This window comes from Lepidothrix coronata, unplaced genomic scaffold, assembly GCF_001604755.1.
Source record: "Lepidothrix coronata isolate B3197 unplaced genomic scaffold, Lepidothrix_coronata-1.0 Scaffold99, whole genome shotgun sequence".
Classification (NCBI taxonomy): Eukaryota; Metazoa; Chordata; class Aves; order Passeriformes; family Pipridae; genus Lepidothrix; species Lepidothrix coronata.
The window spans coordinates 2,624,055-2,636,935 of record NW_016690279.1 but is presented as its reverse complement, the minus strand read 5'-3'; the positions used below and the strand labels follow the sequence as shown (position 1 = coordinate 2,636,935).

At 50.4% G+C, this 12,881-nt stretch overlaps 1 protein-coding gene across 1 annotated transcript in view; it reads right to left on the bottom strand.

The window, feature by feature from the left end:
• The window catches only part of ADA (adenosine deaminase), a 19,820-nt gene extending 10,405 nt beyond the window's left edge, over positions 1 to 9,415 (bottom strand). Inside the window, exons 1-2 of the mRNA XM_017822565.1 lie at positions 9,341 to 9,415; positions 1,713 to 1,774 (exon numbers count right to left, since the gene is read on the bottom strand). Coding sequence (XP_017678054.1) covers positions 1,713 to 1,774; positions 9,341 to 9,376 — 98 coding nt within the window. The 5' untranslated portion in view covers positions 9,377 to 9,415. The remainder of the gene's footprint in view (positions 1 to 1,712; positions 1,775 to 9,340) is intronic.
• Positions 9,416 to 12,881: the final 3,466 nt, after the last annotated feature.

Genomic DNA, 12,881 nt, shown 5'->3' with positions numbered 1-12,881 from the left:
GACCACAAGCAGCCTTCTGTGCCCAGGGTGAAGTTATTAAGGCAGTCAGTCCCCTACAACCTCCTGCACTGCCCCACTGCTTTTTCTGTGCAAGTGCAAGTTTTAGAGCTCACAAATAGCACAGCCTTGCTCCACCCGAGGGCTGGCAGCTCTGGGGGATGCCAGGGCTGTTTAAAAATAAGAGGGAACTCGGCACACACTCAGGCAATGAAGGTTTCTGCCCTAAGCAAGGATCCTGGCACAGGATCCCCAGACAGCCAGGGCCTCCTGGGCTTCAGGGGTCCCACAGCCCTCCACTGGCATTTTCCTTTTTCTAGCAGAGGACCCAGCAGAGTCCCAGGGAGTCACCACCGACTCATCTGTCCATTTGGACGTGTATTCCAGCCCTGCAGCCCACCAGCAGGAACCCTGACTCAGCTCAGGGCCAACATCCTGCAGTGAATGGGATGGACAGCTCTGATCCACCCTCCTTGCTCTGACTACACTGCAAAAGGTATGGCCATGCCCTGCAGAAAAAGCTACTGTAGAAAGAATATTCCCCCTAGGACTGCACTGCCCTGGAGCCTGCTGGGCTCACAGGATGCCAGAACCACTTCCCATGCTCCTCAGAACTGATTTCCTCCCCAAAGTACCAGAGTTGTGCCTGAGAGCCATTCCTTGAAATCCTTAAGCTCACAACCTTCTTGATCTGAGGGTATCAGTGACAGCTGGAAGAAATCTTGTTTATTTTTCCTGCAAGCGTGGAGCCAGGTCCTCACACCAGTTAATCATTCACCCAGTGCTTCCCACACAGTCTACACTGAAGGGAGAAGATGCACGTGGGCTCTGTCAAGGAAACAACCTCTCTCCAAGCCACTGCCAAGAGCTCCCTGGGGTCACCCACACACGTGAGCGTGGCTGCTGACACCAGGCAGGCAGCCCGGGGTTCAAAGGCAGCAGGGCAGGGTGGGTTTTTCCTCCCAAACCGTGGAATGGCACCACCACCACCAAGACAACGCTCCCACCTGCTGTCATTTCACTTGCTTTCGCAATTAGGAACATGGAAAAAGGATTCAGAATACAGCTGCTCTGCCGTGTCCTGGCCACACTTCAAAGGCAGGCAGCTGTTTATGAGACACCTTCAGGGCTTTTCTCATGGTGGCTTCTCTTGGCTTGCCCGGCTCACAAACCCATGACCACCTTGCTCATGCTCCTGCTACCTGTGCAGCCCCACTGCCCTTTGGGATGTGCTCAGTGTCACCACACTGTGCAGCCCCACTGCCCTTTGGGATGTGCTCAGTGTCACCACACTGTGCAGCCCCACTGCCCTTTGGGATGTGCTCAGTGTCACCACACTGTGCAGCCCCACTGCCCTTTGGGATGTGCTCAGTGTCACCACACTGTGCAGCCCCACTGCCCTTTGGGATGTGCTCAGTGTCACCACACTGTGCAGCCCCACTGCCCTTTGGGATGTGCTCAGTGTCACCACACTGTGCAGCCCCACTGCCCTTTGGGATGTGCTCAGTGTCACCACACTGTGCAGCCCCACTGCCCTTTGGGATGTGCTCAGTGTCACCACACTGTGCAGCCAGAGGACCCGTCTGGGCAGAGACAGCACCAGCACCAGCCAGGTTTGCTGCCTGCAGGAGCTCTTCTGTCGCAGACCTGGACAAGCAGAAGGGATGATGCTTTGGAACTGCAGCTCCCAGAGCTTTCCTCACCCCAAAGCTCACCTGCCAAAGTACAAGATTGTCTCTGGTCTAATGGCTCCATCCAGGTGGACGTGAAGCTCAACCTGCAATAAGAAAAACGGGTCAGGTATTCTTAGAGCTGCAGCAAAAGTTCAGAGATAAGTAGCTGGCACTCACATGGGTATAAATGCAGCCAATACAGGGACAAAATCATGACAAGGAAGCACAGAAACATTTTTAAAATATAATCATTATAAAGTTTATTTTTCAACATCTAAATACTAAGTATTTTCTTATAGCTGCTGCAGCTCACACATTTAATGAGTCTTTAGAAAATTATTCTGTTTCCAGTAATTTTCAGGAACTGCCCTATCCTTTTTTAGCTTGCATGGCTCAGAGTTTGGGAAGAGTGAAAAAAGCAAACACCAAACACCTTTGCTTTCCAGCTTACTCCTCCTTGAAGTCACAGGCAGCCAAACACCAATTAATTTGCTAAGAGTCATTACAAAAACTTTGACTTCACTTCCAAGAATCAGCTCCTGATGGGTTGTTAATTACTTGGTATTATCAGAGCTTACAGGATCTCTAATCCTACACAAGAGGTCGGTCCCATGGTACAAGGTGCTGTAAAAAATAATAACAAGTTGTCCCACAGAGCTACCAAGCTGGTTTCAAAATAAAACACTAATTTTTTACTCATTAAAAATGGGACAGTAACTCAGGTCTTTTCACTGTGAACCCCTGTTTCCTGATTATTGCTGAAACACTGGATTTTTGAGAAAGAGCCCCAGAAAAACAAAGTAAGTTTTTTCCATTAGCCAGCTGGGGCTTTTGGAGGAACATGACAGATGTAATTTGGAAGTCAAACTGGGAAGGAAAATATTAGCTGTAAAATGTTTCAGCTAGACATTCATCTTTCCAGCATTGTTTTCTTTTAAGTAACAGCATAGCCTACAAAATGCATGTTTAATTTTATTTTTTTAATCAAGCTGTAGAGCAGCAACTTGATACCCAAAGTTGTTAGTTGTAACATCGTGCACATTCTACTGCATAGATGTTTGCTGTAGGGTAAGAATCGAGTAGGATTCCGAAGAGGACTGGATATTTACATGGATAATTAAACCACCCAGGGTTACTAATTAAAACCCACAAACCCTCTGGCATCAGGGTATGTATCAAACAATAACTACGAGGAGCTGGGAGGACAAACGAGTAAGCGGTCCCTGCCAGCAGGGCAAGGCAGGACTGCCCACCTCCCTTGGATCCTTTTGGATCCTCAGGAGCGTCCAAGAGCAGGTGATGTGAGCTCCTGGCACAGGGCTGGCAGTGCCCACGCACTGATGCCCACGAGCTCGCTCCCGTGCCCACCCTGCCCTGCAGCCCTGCCGTGCAGGCAGAGACCCCGACCCACGGCCAGGGCTGTCACCCACCACTGCTGCTGCACAGGGCCCTCACTGCTGGGCAGGGGCAGGGCTGGGGGCCAGCCCACCCCCACAGGACATGCCCCTCCACATGCACTGGTGCCAGGCTCAGGACAGCTCGAGCTGCTGATCCTGCACTGTTGCAATCAGCTGGCCCAGGGGGTCACGAACATGCCCACAGACACCACCGTTAGCAGGCTGTAAAAAGATATCCCTGTCACTTCCACCCTTAAGATACGATCTGAATCTACAGGGAGGAAGACTGGAAAAGGGAAAAACCTGCTTTTTCTCCCCATCTTGAGTTACACAATCCTGCTTATGAGGACTAAATGTCCTGCAGAGCAGCAGATAAAATAACACACCATGGACTGATCTGCATCGCCAGATGTGGACGCCTGGCATGCTTTCCACTCTTGAGCTCCAACTCCTATTTCAAAACCAGGCAAGCTCCATTCCTTGAGATATCCAACAGCCCTTGTGACAGCCCTTTCTGATGGATAAAACTTACAGGCTTGCTCACACTGGATTTAAAAACCAAGCAACCTGAACCTATTGAGGTCTTCTCACTCCAAACACTTCTCAAGTTTCCTGTAAGAACATCCCAATGTGACATTCCCATCAATGAGAATGCAGATTCTGTGGTGTCCTCTGTCCATGCAAGTCACCTCCTCCTGCCACTCCTGCAGGTGAGATGCTTGTAAAGCAGCAAGGTTCCTCTCCAACACCAGCAACAGGCTCTTCCTCCCCTGCCAGCATTTCTTTGGGTCTGGAGGGATCTAAACTAAGGCAGCTCAATGCTGTTCAACCCAAAAAGTTTTGGATTTCCCCAAGATCAGTGCTTCAGGGCGTCCTTTTCTGCAGCTGAGAAGCAATCTATGCTATTTAGATGGCCAAAGGACACTCAAGAGAAGATGGAAAGGTGTGCCTAAAAGGCTCTAGATAAGGATGCAATCAGCAGAGGCACAACCCAGCTGCTCATCTCCCCAGGGCGCCTTGCTGGCAAACCCCCAGGCTTCCAGGTCCGTGGGAGGCTGCTCGCTGCAGATTACATTTCAGCTCTCTTCCTGAGTGTTTGTTTTGGGTAAACAAAGCACAAGACTTTTCCAGACACAAGTGGGTGACATGACCTTGCCTGAAGCCAAGGAAAGCGCCCAGAGAGAGATGAAAGAGTTTTCTCTGAACTGTGGCTCCAGGAGATGATGCCTGAGCAAGCAGAAATAATGATGGATGCAGGAGCCCAGTGCCTTTTCCAGGGCTCTGCTCCTTGGCACACAGAGCTCCACGGGCACGTGGTCTCTCACCCCAAACCCTCTGGTTTATCTGGAGCAGAAGCTTGTGCACACAAATTAAATGGGGATCTCAACACTGGTCCAGGACCAGGGCTGCACCAGCACTGCAGAGGAGCCTCCAACTATTCCAGGACCACTGATCATAAAATCAGAGAAAGGTTTGGGTTGGAAAGGAACTTAAAGATCATTTAGCTCCAACCCCCCTGCCATGGGCAGGGTTGCCACCCACTCGACCAGGTCGATGCCTTCCCTTCTCACAGGATGTGGCAACACTTGTTCTGATGAAGAACAAGAAAGCAGCAGAGCTCTCCAACGCTTTCCTGGGGCAGAGCTTTGCTCTTCCCCCAGTTGCAGTGAGGACCCTCAGGACCAACTCTGTGCAGCCACACTTGTGTCCTTCTGCACCTCCACTGATCTCCAGCCAGCCCATCAAAAACCCAGAGTGCAACTCAATAAAACCTTTAGTTTCGCTAAAGAGTTGTTGAAAGCCAGAGAGGTGAGTTCAAAAGATGTAACTGGCTGTAAATTGTGCGTCCTCAGCACAGCCAGCCCCCAGCAAGGCCATCAGAGCAAACCCAGCGCTTTCCATTTTTATGCAAAAAAAGGTTTCAGCTCAACCAGGGCACGTGACTCACTGGTGCAGATATCAGCAAGTTGCTTCAGATTTTAAAAAGGAGAAGTTTTAAGGGCTCTGGCGTGACTTCTCTGGCGATATTGTAATGTTTTCTTTGAGACTTAATAAGCTTCAAAATAAATTCAAACACAAAATTAGGTACTCAAACAAGTATGTTCCATTCCAAGATCAAGTCTGATTATTTTCAATTTAGTGAAATTAGGAGGAAAAAGTTAACTAAACATTCAAAGTATTTTCAGCCACAGTAAACCCAATACAATTTCTCTATTAGAGTTTGCTCAGCAGACCATGGCAGAGCAGTTAACTGCTCAGTTTGCCTATTATATGGCATTAAAAGAGCCATCCAAGCTAAGGCACTTGAAGGATTTTCTGTATGAGGTAGTTCTAGGGTCTTTCTTAAAATACATAGAATGACCAAAGTCAGTCCTAACACCACAGTAAAATTAACACCAACTGCAGCTGGTAAAGTGGCATCATTTTAAAACCCTAAACAGTGATTTTGCCCAGGATTACTTATCAGGCCATTAAAAGCTGATAATTTAAATTCATTCTATTAATCTCAATAGCTGAAAAACAGGGTAATTATAGCTGTAATTTGTCAATTATTAGATAAGTGTGGCAGGCAAATATTAATGGAGAACAAAGCTGAACAAGAGATAAGACAAATGCCAATCACTGCGAAAAAGAATGAACTGTGTTTCCCAAATACTGGTTTTATGGAAGTGTGCTGTCAGGAGCAAAGTTATCCTCATCCTAAGCTCACCACAAACACTCATTCAGGAGCAAGAGGTGCGAGTGGCTCAAGAGGGATGTGAAGTGGAAGGGGCACAGTATTGTCCTCAAACCTGGCAACACCCACAAATGCACCTGGGAGATGAATCTGCCACATGCTTTAAGGCTTGAGTCTTTGAAAGAGAAACATGGGAGACTTGCAAGACCCACAGGACACACTGCTGGGCTGCAAAGCACATCCATGCTTTCCAGACAAGCACTGACATGGTACACGGGTTTGGTGGCTGAGGAAGAGGAGGTTACTCCTGTGCTGGGAAGCCTTTGGTACCATCCTCCCAACACCAACTTCTCAACCTTCACTGATCTCAGTACAAGACTCGTGGTGATGTTAACAGGTGATGGTGGCTGTGTGTCATCACAGGTGACATCCCATGGGGTGACAGGGCCATGTCCTTGCCAACCCACCACGGGTCTCACACCCACCCCTGGCTGGAGCAATAAACAGAGCCCCTGCACTCTGTGCAGCACCAAGCCAACCTCTCACTGCCATCACGGCTGACAAGTGGATGCAGGAAGTTTATCCAAGAGCATCCCTGTATCCCCTTATTGAAGGACTGAGCACACAAGGTACCACTGTGTAAGGTATGGCTGAGCTCAATGCAGCCTCAGCAGCACCAAGAGTCAGGGATCAGGCTGTACTCAAGAAGTGGTTTAGCCAAAGACAACATCACCCTGAACACACTGTTGTGCATTTGCAGTCCCCCCAGTAAGGATCACCTTTGTAAGTTTAATTTGTTTTTAATTTTTAGCTTTGAAGTTTTGCTCCCAAGGCAAATCCCTGTACTATCAGCTCAGCACAGAGGCTGCAGTGTTACAAGGAGCAGGGGAGGAGACCCAAACTCCCTGGGCACAGCCAGCGCGGGCACCTTTAGTGCCATCTCCTCAGTGCTGATGGGACACTCACAGCTCCAGCCAGCTCTGGCCCCCTCTCCCAGCTCCTGGGTACGAAGGTTGTGTTGGAGACAACTGCCTCCCTTCGGATAGGGACAGGCCCCAAAGCACCATGACACGCACAGTGTGTCTCGCAGGAACACCTGCCCAGTGTGACCCGATGCCCATGTTCCAAACCAGCATCCAGCAGCAGAGCTTGACCCCAGAAACTCCTGTTCCCACAACACAGCTCAAGACATATGGGAGCTGCAGGAGAAGAGAGCCATGGGTCCTGAAGCCCTCGAGCTGGGGCTGGCCTGAAGGGAGAGGAGCCAGCAGCAAGCAAGGACAGGGTCTCTGCTCTGGTTGTGCAGCAGAACGGGGGGAGCCTGATGGTTGGTGTCAAAGGAATGTCAGTCTGTTCTGCTCTTTTATGGCCTATGATAAGCAGGGTTCAAAGTTGTCCCCCAGCAGCCCCGGAAGCTCCCTGTTCATCCACCTCAGTCACTGGGAGTCAGAGAGCTCCTGAAAAACACAGAGGCAGCCCCGGCCCCAGGTTCAGCCGGGGCTCGAAGCCGCTCCAGTCACCAGAAACATCTCTAAAACACAAAACTGATCGTTCCCAATGGCAGAGGGTCCAGGGGAATGAATAGGGCTCATTAACTGACTTCAGGCCCATTTTTTTTCCCCAAGCCTGACTTAGCAGGTTCACAGGACTGAAAGGGACTGCCTGACTCAGGAAAACCAGTCTCATAATTACCAGCAGCCAGGCAACAGAAGCCTGATCTTAGCAGTCAAACCCTGCAGATTTTCCTAGGTCTTTCTCTTTGGCATTCCACTCTCCCACGCACTGGAAAAGTAGGAAGAATCACAAGTGAAAGAAGAACTTAAGTTGCTTCTCTAGTCTGAAAGTTTAAAATCACTCGGGTGAAACAACAGCCTTTGTTCTCAGTGGACCTGATGAAAGGCCACCATCTCCCAAAACTGAAGCAGCCTTAAAAAGGCTTTAACCATTAGCAGCTGTCAGCACTCCCTGGATTTTGGTATCAAGGTTTGCCTGCTACTGCATGAATCAACTTCCCTGAGAGAGAAGATTGTGATGGAGCGAAACATGAATCAGACCTGTGCACACAGACCTTTCCAACTATGCAAGACTTTCCTGGTGAAAACTCAAACTGAGAGATAAATGGTTTGGGAGTGGTAGGGGATGCAAACAGCAGCAGAAAAACCCAACTCTGTTGGGTTTTCAGAGACAATCTTCTTTGGGAAAGCCACACAGTGTTGCCACCACTCAGGTTCTCCCACAGCAGGACCACCACAAGCCTCACATCACTTTTCTTGGTCTCCTCTGCCCTGACCCCTCACTTACCACCAGGAGCCCAACGTGGCAGCCAGGCAGAGGAGACCTGCTCCCTGTACAGCAGCTTACTGGGACCACAGCCTGAGAGCAGAACCATCCTGCAGTGATCTACCATCAGATACAGAACTACTGCTAACCACAGCTGTTTCATCTTCTTCCTCCTCAACTGTTTTCTAATCTGAATAATAAACATTACCACATGATCCTACTTGAGATGCACCTATACAAGGCATGGCAAGAGCGAAAGGCTGGAGCACCCTCTGACAGCAGCCACCAAGGTCGTGTCACGGGCACCTGAGGCAAAACTGAACTAAATGTTTGAGAAACAAAAAAAAACAAAACAAAACAAAAGACAAACTGAACTAAATGTTTAAGAGACAAAAAAGCCAAACCAAAACAAAACACAAAACTACCAAAACAAAACCACCCAAAAACCAAAAAAAACCCCGGAACAAAATGAAAAAGCCAAGAGAAAACATTTAGTTTAGTAGACCACGGCAGGGGTTGGGGGGGCACTTGGTGTGTTCAGCTGGAGAAGAAGAGACTGAGGGGAGACCTCACTGCAGTTACAACTTCCTCGGGAGGGGAAGAGGAGGGGCAGGCCCTGAGCTCTGCTCTGGGGGGACCAGGGACAGGACCCCAGGGAATGGTTGGAGCTGTGTCAGGGCAGGGTCAGGCTGGATCTCAGGAAAAGGTTCTTCCTCCAGAGGGTGTTTGGGCACTGACCAGGCTCCCCAGGGCAGTGGGCACAGCACCAAGGCTGCCAGAGCTCAGGCAGCGTTTGGATGATCCTCTGGGGCGCAGGGTGTGACTCCCGGGGATGGTCCTGTGCAGGGACTCAACAGCTGGACTCAACAACCCTTTTGGGTCCCTTCCATCTCGGCACGTCCTGCGACTCTTCAGGGCTTATCCCCTCCCGCCCGGCCCCATCCCACTTGCACATCCCGAGCACCGGCAGAGCCGGGATGGAGCCCTGGACACCCGCGCACCGCTCCGGGGATGTGCGGGGGGAACCCCACGGCAGCGCCCGCGGACCGCCGGGTGACACCGCCGGGCAAATCCCCGCCCATCAGCCGCCGCGTCCCGGCCGTGCCCCAATTCCCACGCGGCTGCAGCACCCCGGGGCACAGCAACTCAGCCCCCCCCGGGACACAGCACCTCTGCCCACGGGGCACGTCCGTGCCCCGTGGGCAGAGGTGCTGTGCCCCGGGGGGGCTGAGCCGCCGCGCCCTGGAGCATTCACCCCTTTCCCAAACCCCGCTGCTCCCGGTGCGTGCCCATTCCCAGCCCTGCCTACAGCTCACCTTGGGTCCCCCGAAGACTCCCGGTGCCCGCTCCATGATCCCGCTGCCGCTCCCGCTGCCGTTCCGTGCCCGCCGCCGCTCCCGCTCCGCCGCCCCCGCCCCGCCGGCCGCGCTCGCCCGGCCCCCGCCGTGCCCCGCCCCGCAAAGCCCGGGGGCAGGCACGGGGCGATGGCATCGGACCCTTAAAGATCATCCCCTTCCACACACACCCCCCCCTCTGCGCTGGTGGAAGGGAACACTTAACCTTCCCGCTTGGGTTGCTCCAAGTCCCCGTCCAGCCTGGGCTCGGACGCTTCCCAGGGGTGCGTGGGGGGCATCTTTTGGGCAGCCCCGGTGCCTCGCCGCGCTCGCAGGGGAGAATTCGTGGAGTCGTAGAATCACAGCATCAGCCAGCTTGGAAAAGGTCTCCGAGGTCATCGAGTCCAACCCTTGATCCAAAACTGCCGTGCCACATCCAGTCTCATCTTAAAAACCTCCAGGGAGGGTGTGAATCCGCCCCCTCCCCGGGCAGCCCGTTCCAATGTCTGATTGCTCTCTCTGTAAAAAATTTTCCTTCCTAATATCCAACCTAAACCTCCCCTGGCGGAGCTTAAGACCGTAATTTCTCTCTAACGTTTAATCAAAACCCACCCTTCCTGAAGTCCCACTGATGTTTCCTTCAGGAGCTGAGAGCCCGAGCAGAGCTGCTCCTCTAACAATAACACTGACAGAAATTAGAACAGGATAGAACGACAGCTCAGTGTGTAGAACCCAAATGCAATCTCCAGCTTTGATTGCAGCCTTAACCCAATTCAACAATATTTGTTTTAACCTTTCCTGCTCTCAGACCTGCTGCTCTGTGACTCAGTTGTTTTGTCCCGTGGCTCTCAGTCCATCCTACACCTGCTTTCAGTTCCTGCAAACTCGCGCTCAGCTTTTCATTTCTTATTTTTAGTGACCTGGCCATGTTTTACACTGCTCCTCTGCCTCCTGCCCTCCTCTCCCATAGGCTGATGCACATGGCAGCCCAGTCACTGAGGACAGTGAGCCAGAAAGCCACAGAATTACAGAATGGTGGAACCACTTCCTAGACTAAGCCTTGAGGAACATCCCTTGGGCCCTTCTGCAGCCCCGAGTGAGATGAGACCCAAGCTCCCTGGAAGGTGCTGAGCAGGCAGGTGATATTTCCAAAATCTCTGCAGAGACAAGGAGCACAGTTCTGTTCTGTATGTCTGGAGTTCAGCTGCCCAGGTGAGGCCATCCCCAGACCACAGGCTAGGTCTGAAGAGAGTCCTAGAGATGAAAATCACTATATCAATGAAAAATACTATTATTACTTGCTCTGGTGCGTAAGCAGAGAAAGCACTTGGGGTTGTAGGCAGGAACACTACCACAAATGGCTGCAAAATAAAGTTCCCTCTTCTCCTTCCCCAGCTGTGTTTACTCCAGAGGGACATTGTTTGTGGAAGATGGCAGCAGGGGATTAGCTATGCTGGAGCCTTGCTTTTGGGGATGGGGAAGGCTGGGGGCTCCTCCAGCCCTGTGCTGTCACACTGCCACCCAGCCAGGTGACATCAAACAGCCCAAGGGAGCAAACAGCCCTGAAAGCAGGGGCTGCAACCTGTGCTGGCACTGCTCAGTGAATGTAGGACATGCTACAGGCTCACTGCTCCACTGGGGAATGTCACCAGCCTCCCTTGTCACCAGCCTTTGCCATGAGAGCAGTGATGGAATTTCTGCCCCAAAGCCAAGTAGGCATTGAGAAAACAGTAGTTTTTCAGCTTAAATCCCAAGGTCATTTGGGTATGTGCACTGCAGCAGAGCCTGTGGGAAAAGCCCAGGGCTTGGCTGGGGAGGAAGGTTCATCAACATGTTCTCTTTTATTAAGTACCACCTTTCAGGGATGCCCTGACTGCATCCATACGGGACAGACAAAGCTCATTAACCACAGCTAAGTGGCAAAAATATTCTTTAGAAAATAGTGACTGGCAGGGGAAAGCAAGTGTTAGCTGCCAAGCACCGCTCAGGGCTTCCAGGAACCTGTGGGATGGAGCAGCAGAAATAAGCAGCAGGTATTCTCTGCACTAAAATTTGTGACTTCCAAAAGGGGAAAACATTCCAAGCTACTTTGAAAGCACTGAATTTGGTTAAAAGCCTCCTGGGTGTGCACAAAATGGTCCAGTCTGCAAATTAGCAACTGTTTGTGAAACTGCTTCTGGGCGAGGTGGGCTCTGGCTCACATGGACCATTTTACTTCCACATCACAGGCTTTCTTTAGCAGCCACCTGAAAAATATCTATTTTGCCTGGATAATGATTCACAGCATCACATATTTGAGGTCTGACTTCCACAACAGGGATGGTCCCAGTGTGAACAGACAGTGCTTTCTAATAGTCTTTTGTGGGCACAGCCCTGCTCAATGTGTCATGTACACTGGGAGGACAGAGGTCAATTAGAGCATTTATTTGAGATTAGAGGAAATTGCAGGGTAAAAAAAAAATAGCATGTGGGTAATTATCTGCTGGGAGGAGCGTTGATAGCAAAGGTCAGAAAGAGGCAAATGGGGCTGAACTGGCCCCATCGACTGGGAATGGTGCAGTAAGGGGTTTTTTGATGTTTTTTTTCCTGCTTAGCAAATACATGTGTGCTGCAGACTCAGCTCTTTCCAGGAGTGTCAGCACAGTGCATTCATTGCACACAAGTGTGTTGCAGAGCCTTAGAAATACGGATTGGGTTGATTTTAATTGACCTGACCCTGATCCACTTTATCCATCTTTACCACTGGCTTAATCGGGTGGTTGCAATAGCTGCTGTGCTCTTGGTATTAAATCAATGTTTCCCTTTGAGAACACCACATCTCCCTGCAGCCAGGAGGCTCAAGAAGAACAAGTCTGTTATTTAATGGTGACTTCCCACCTGGGAAATCAGAGGGGCACAAACAGGGACCTGTCTGGCCAAACACAAGGCAGCACATGGGGATGCTCTGGGACCATCCTGGGGGAAAGCAACTGCTCATCTGCACAGCCTGCCATGGCTCTGGTCTCTGATTGTTTATCTTTTGTATTTTTGGGAAAATTCCAGGCAGCAAAGTAGGGGTAAAACTGATCTTGGAAGCTATTCCAATGCTTATTTCCCAGGAGCTATATTTAAACCTGTTCCCTTTCTCTTGCCCCCACAAGTTAATACCAGCTGTGTGTCAGGGTTGCTGACACCTGCAAACAGCTTTCCAAAAATACTAAAAAGTGTGCTTATGTTGGGCTTAGATCTTAAAAAACACCCTTTTCTATTTTGGTTGGGGTGGAGGTTTTTTGTTGTTTTGTTTTGTTTTACCAGATACCAAAGAGTGTCACATGACAGCCCATTCTAAGTGGCTAATGGAGGAAAAAGTGTTTATATTAATTAATTCTACCAGTAAGATAGTATAAATGCCACTGACATGTATAAATGTCACATACTGCTAAACTGGTCGATTTTGCAGGAGGAGACATTCTCAGCCCAAACATCCATTGCTTCTGCAAAATTTTTGTTTTTGAGACAAAGCCCTAACTTAACTCAGCAATTC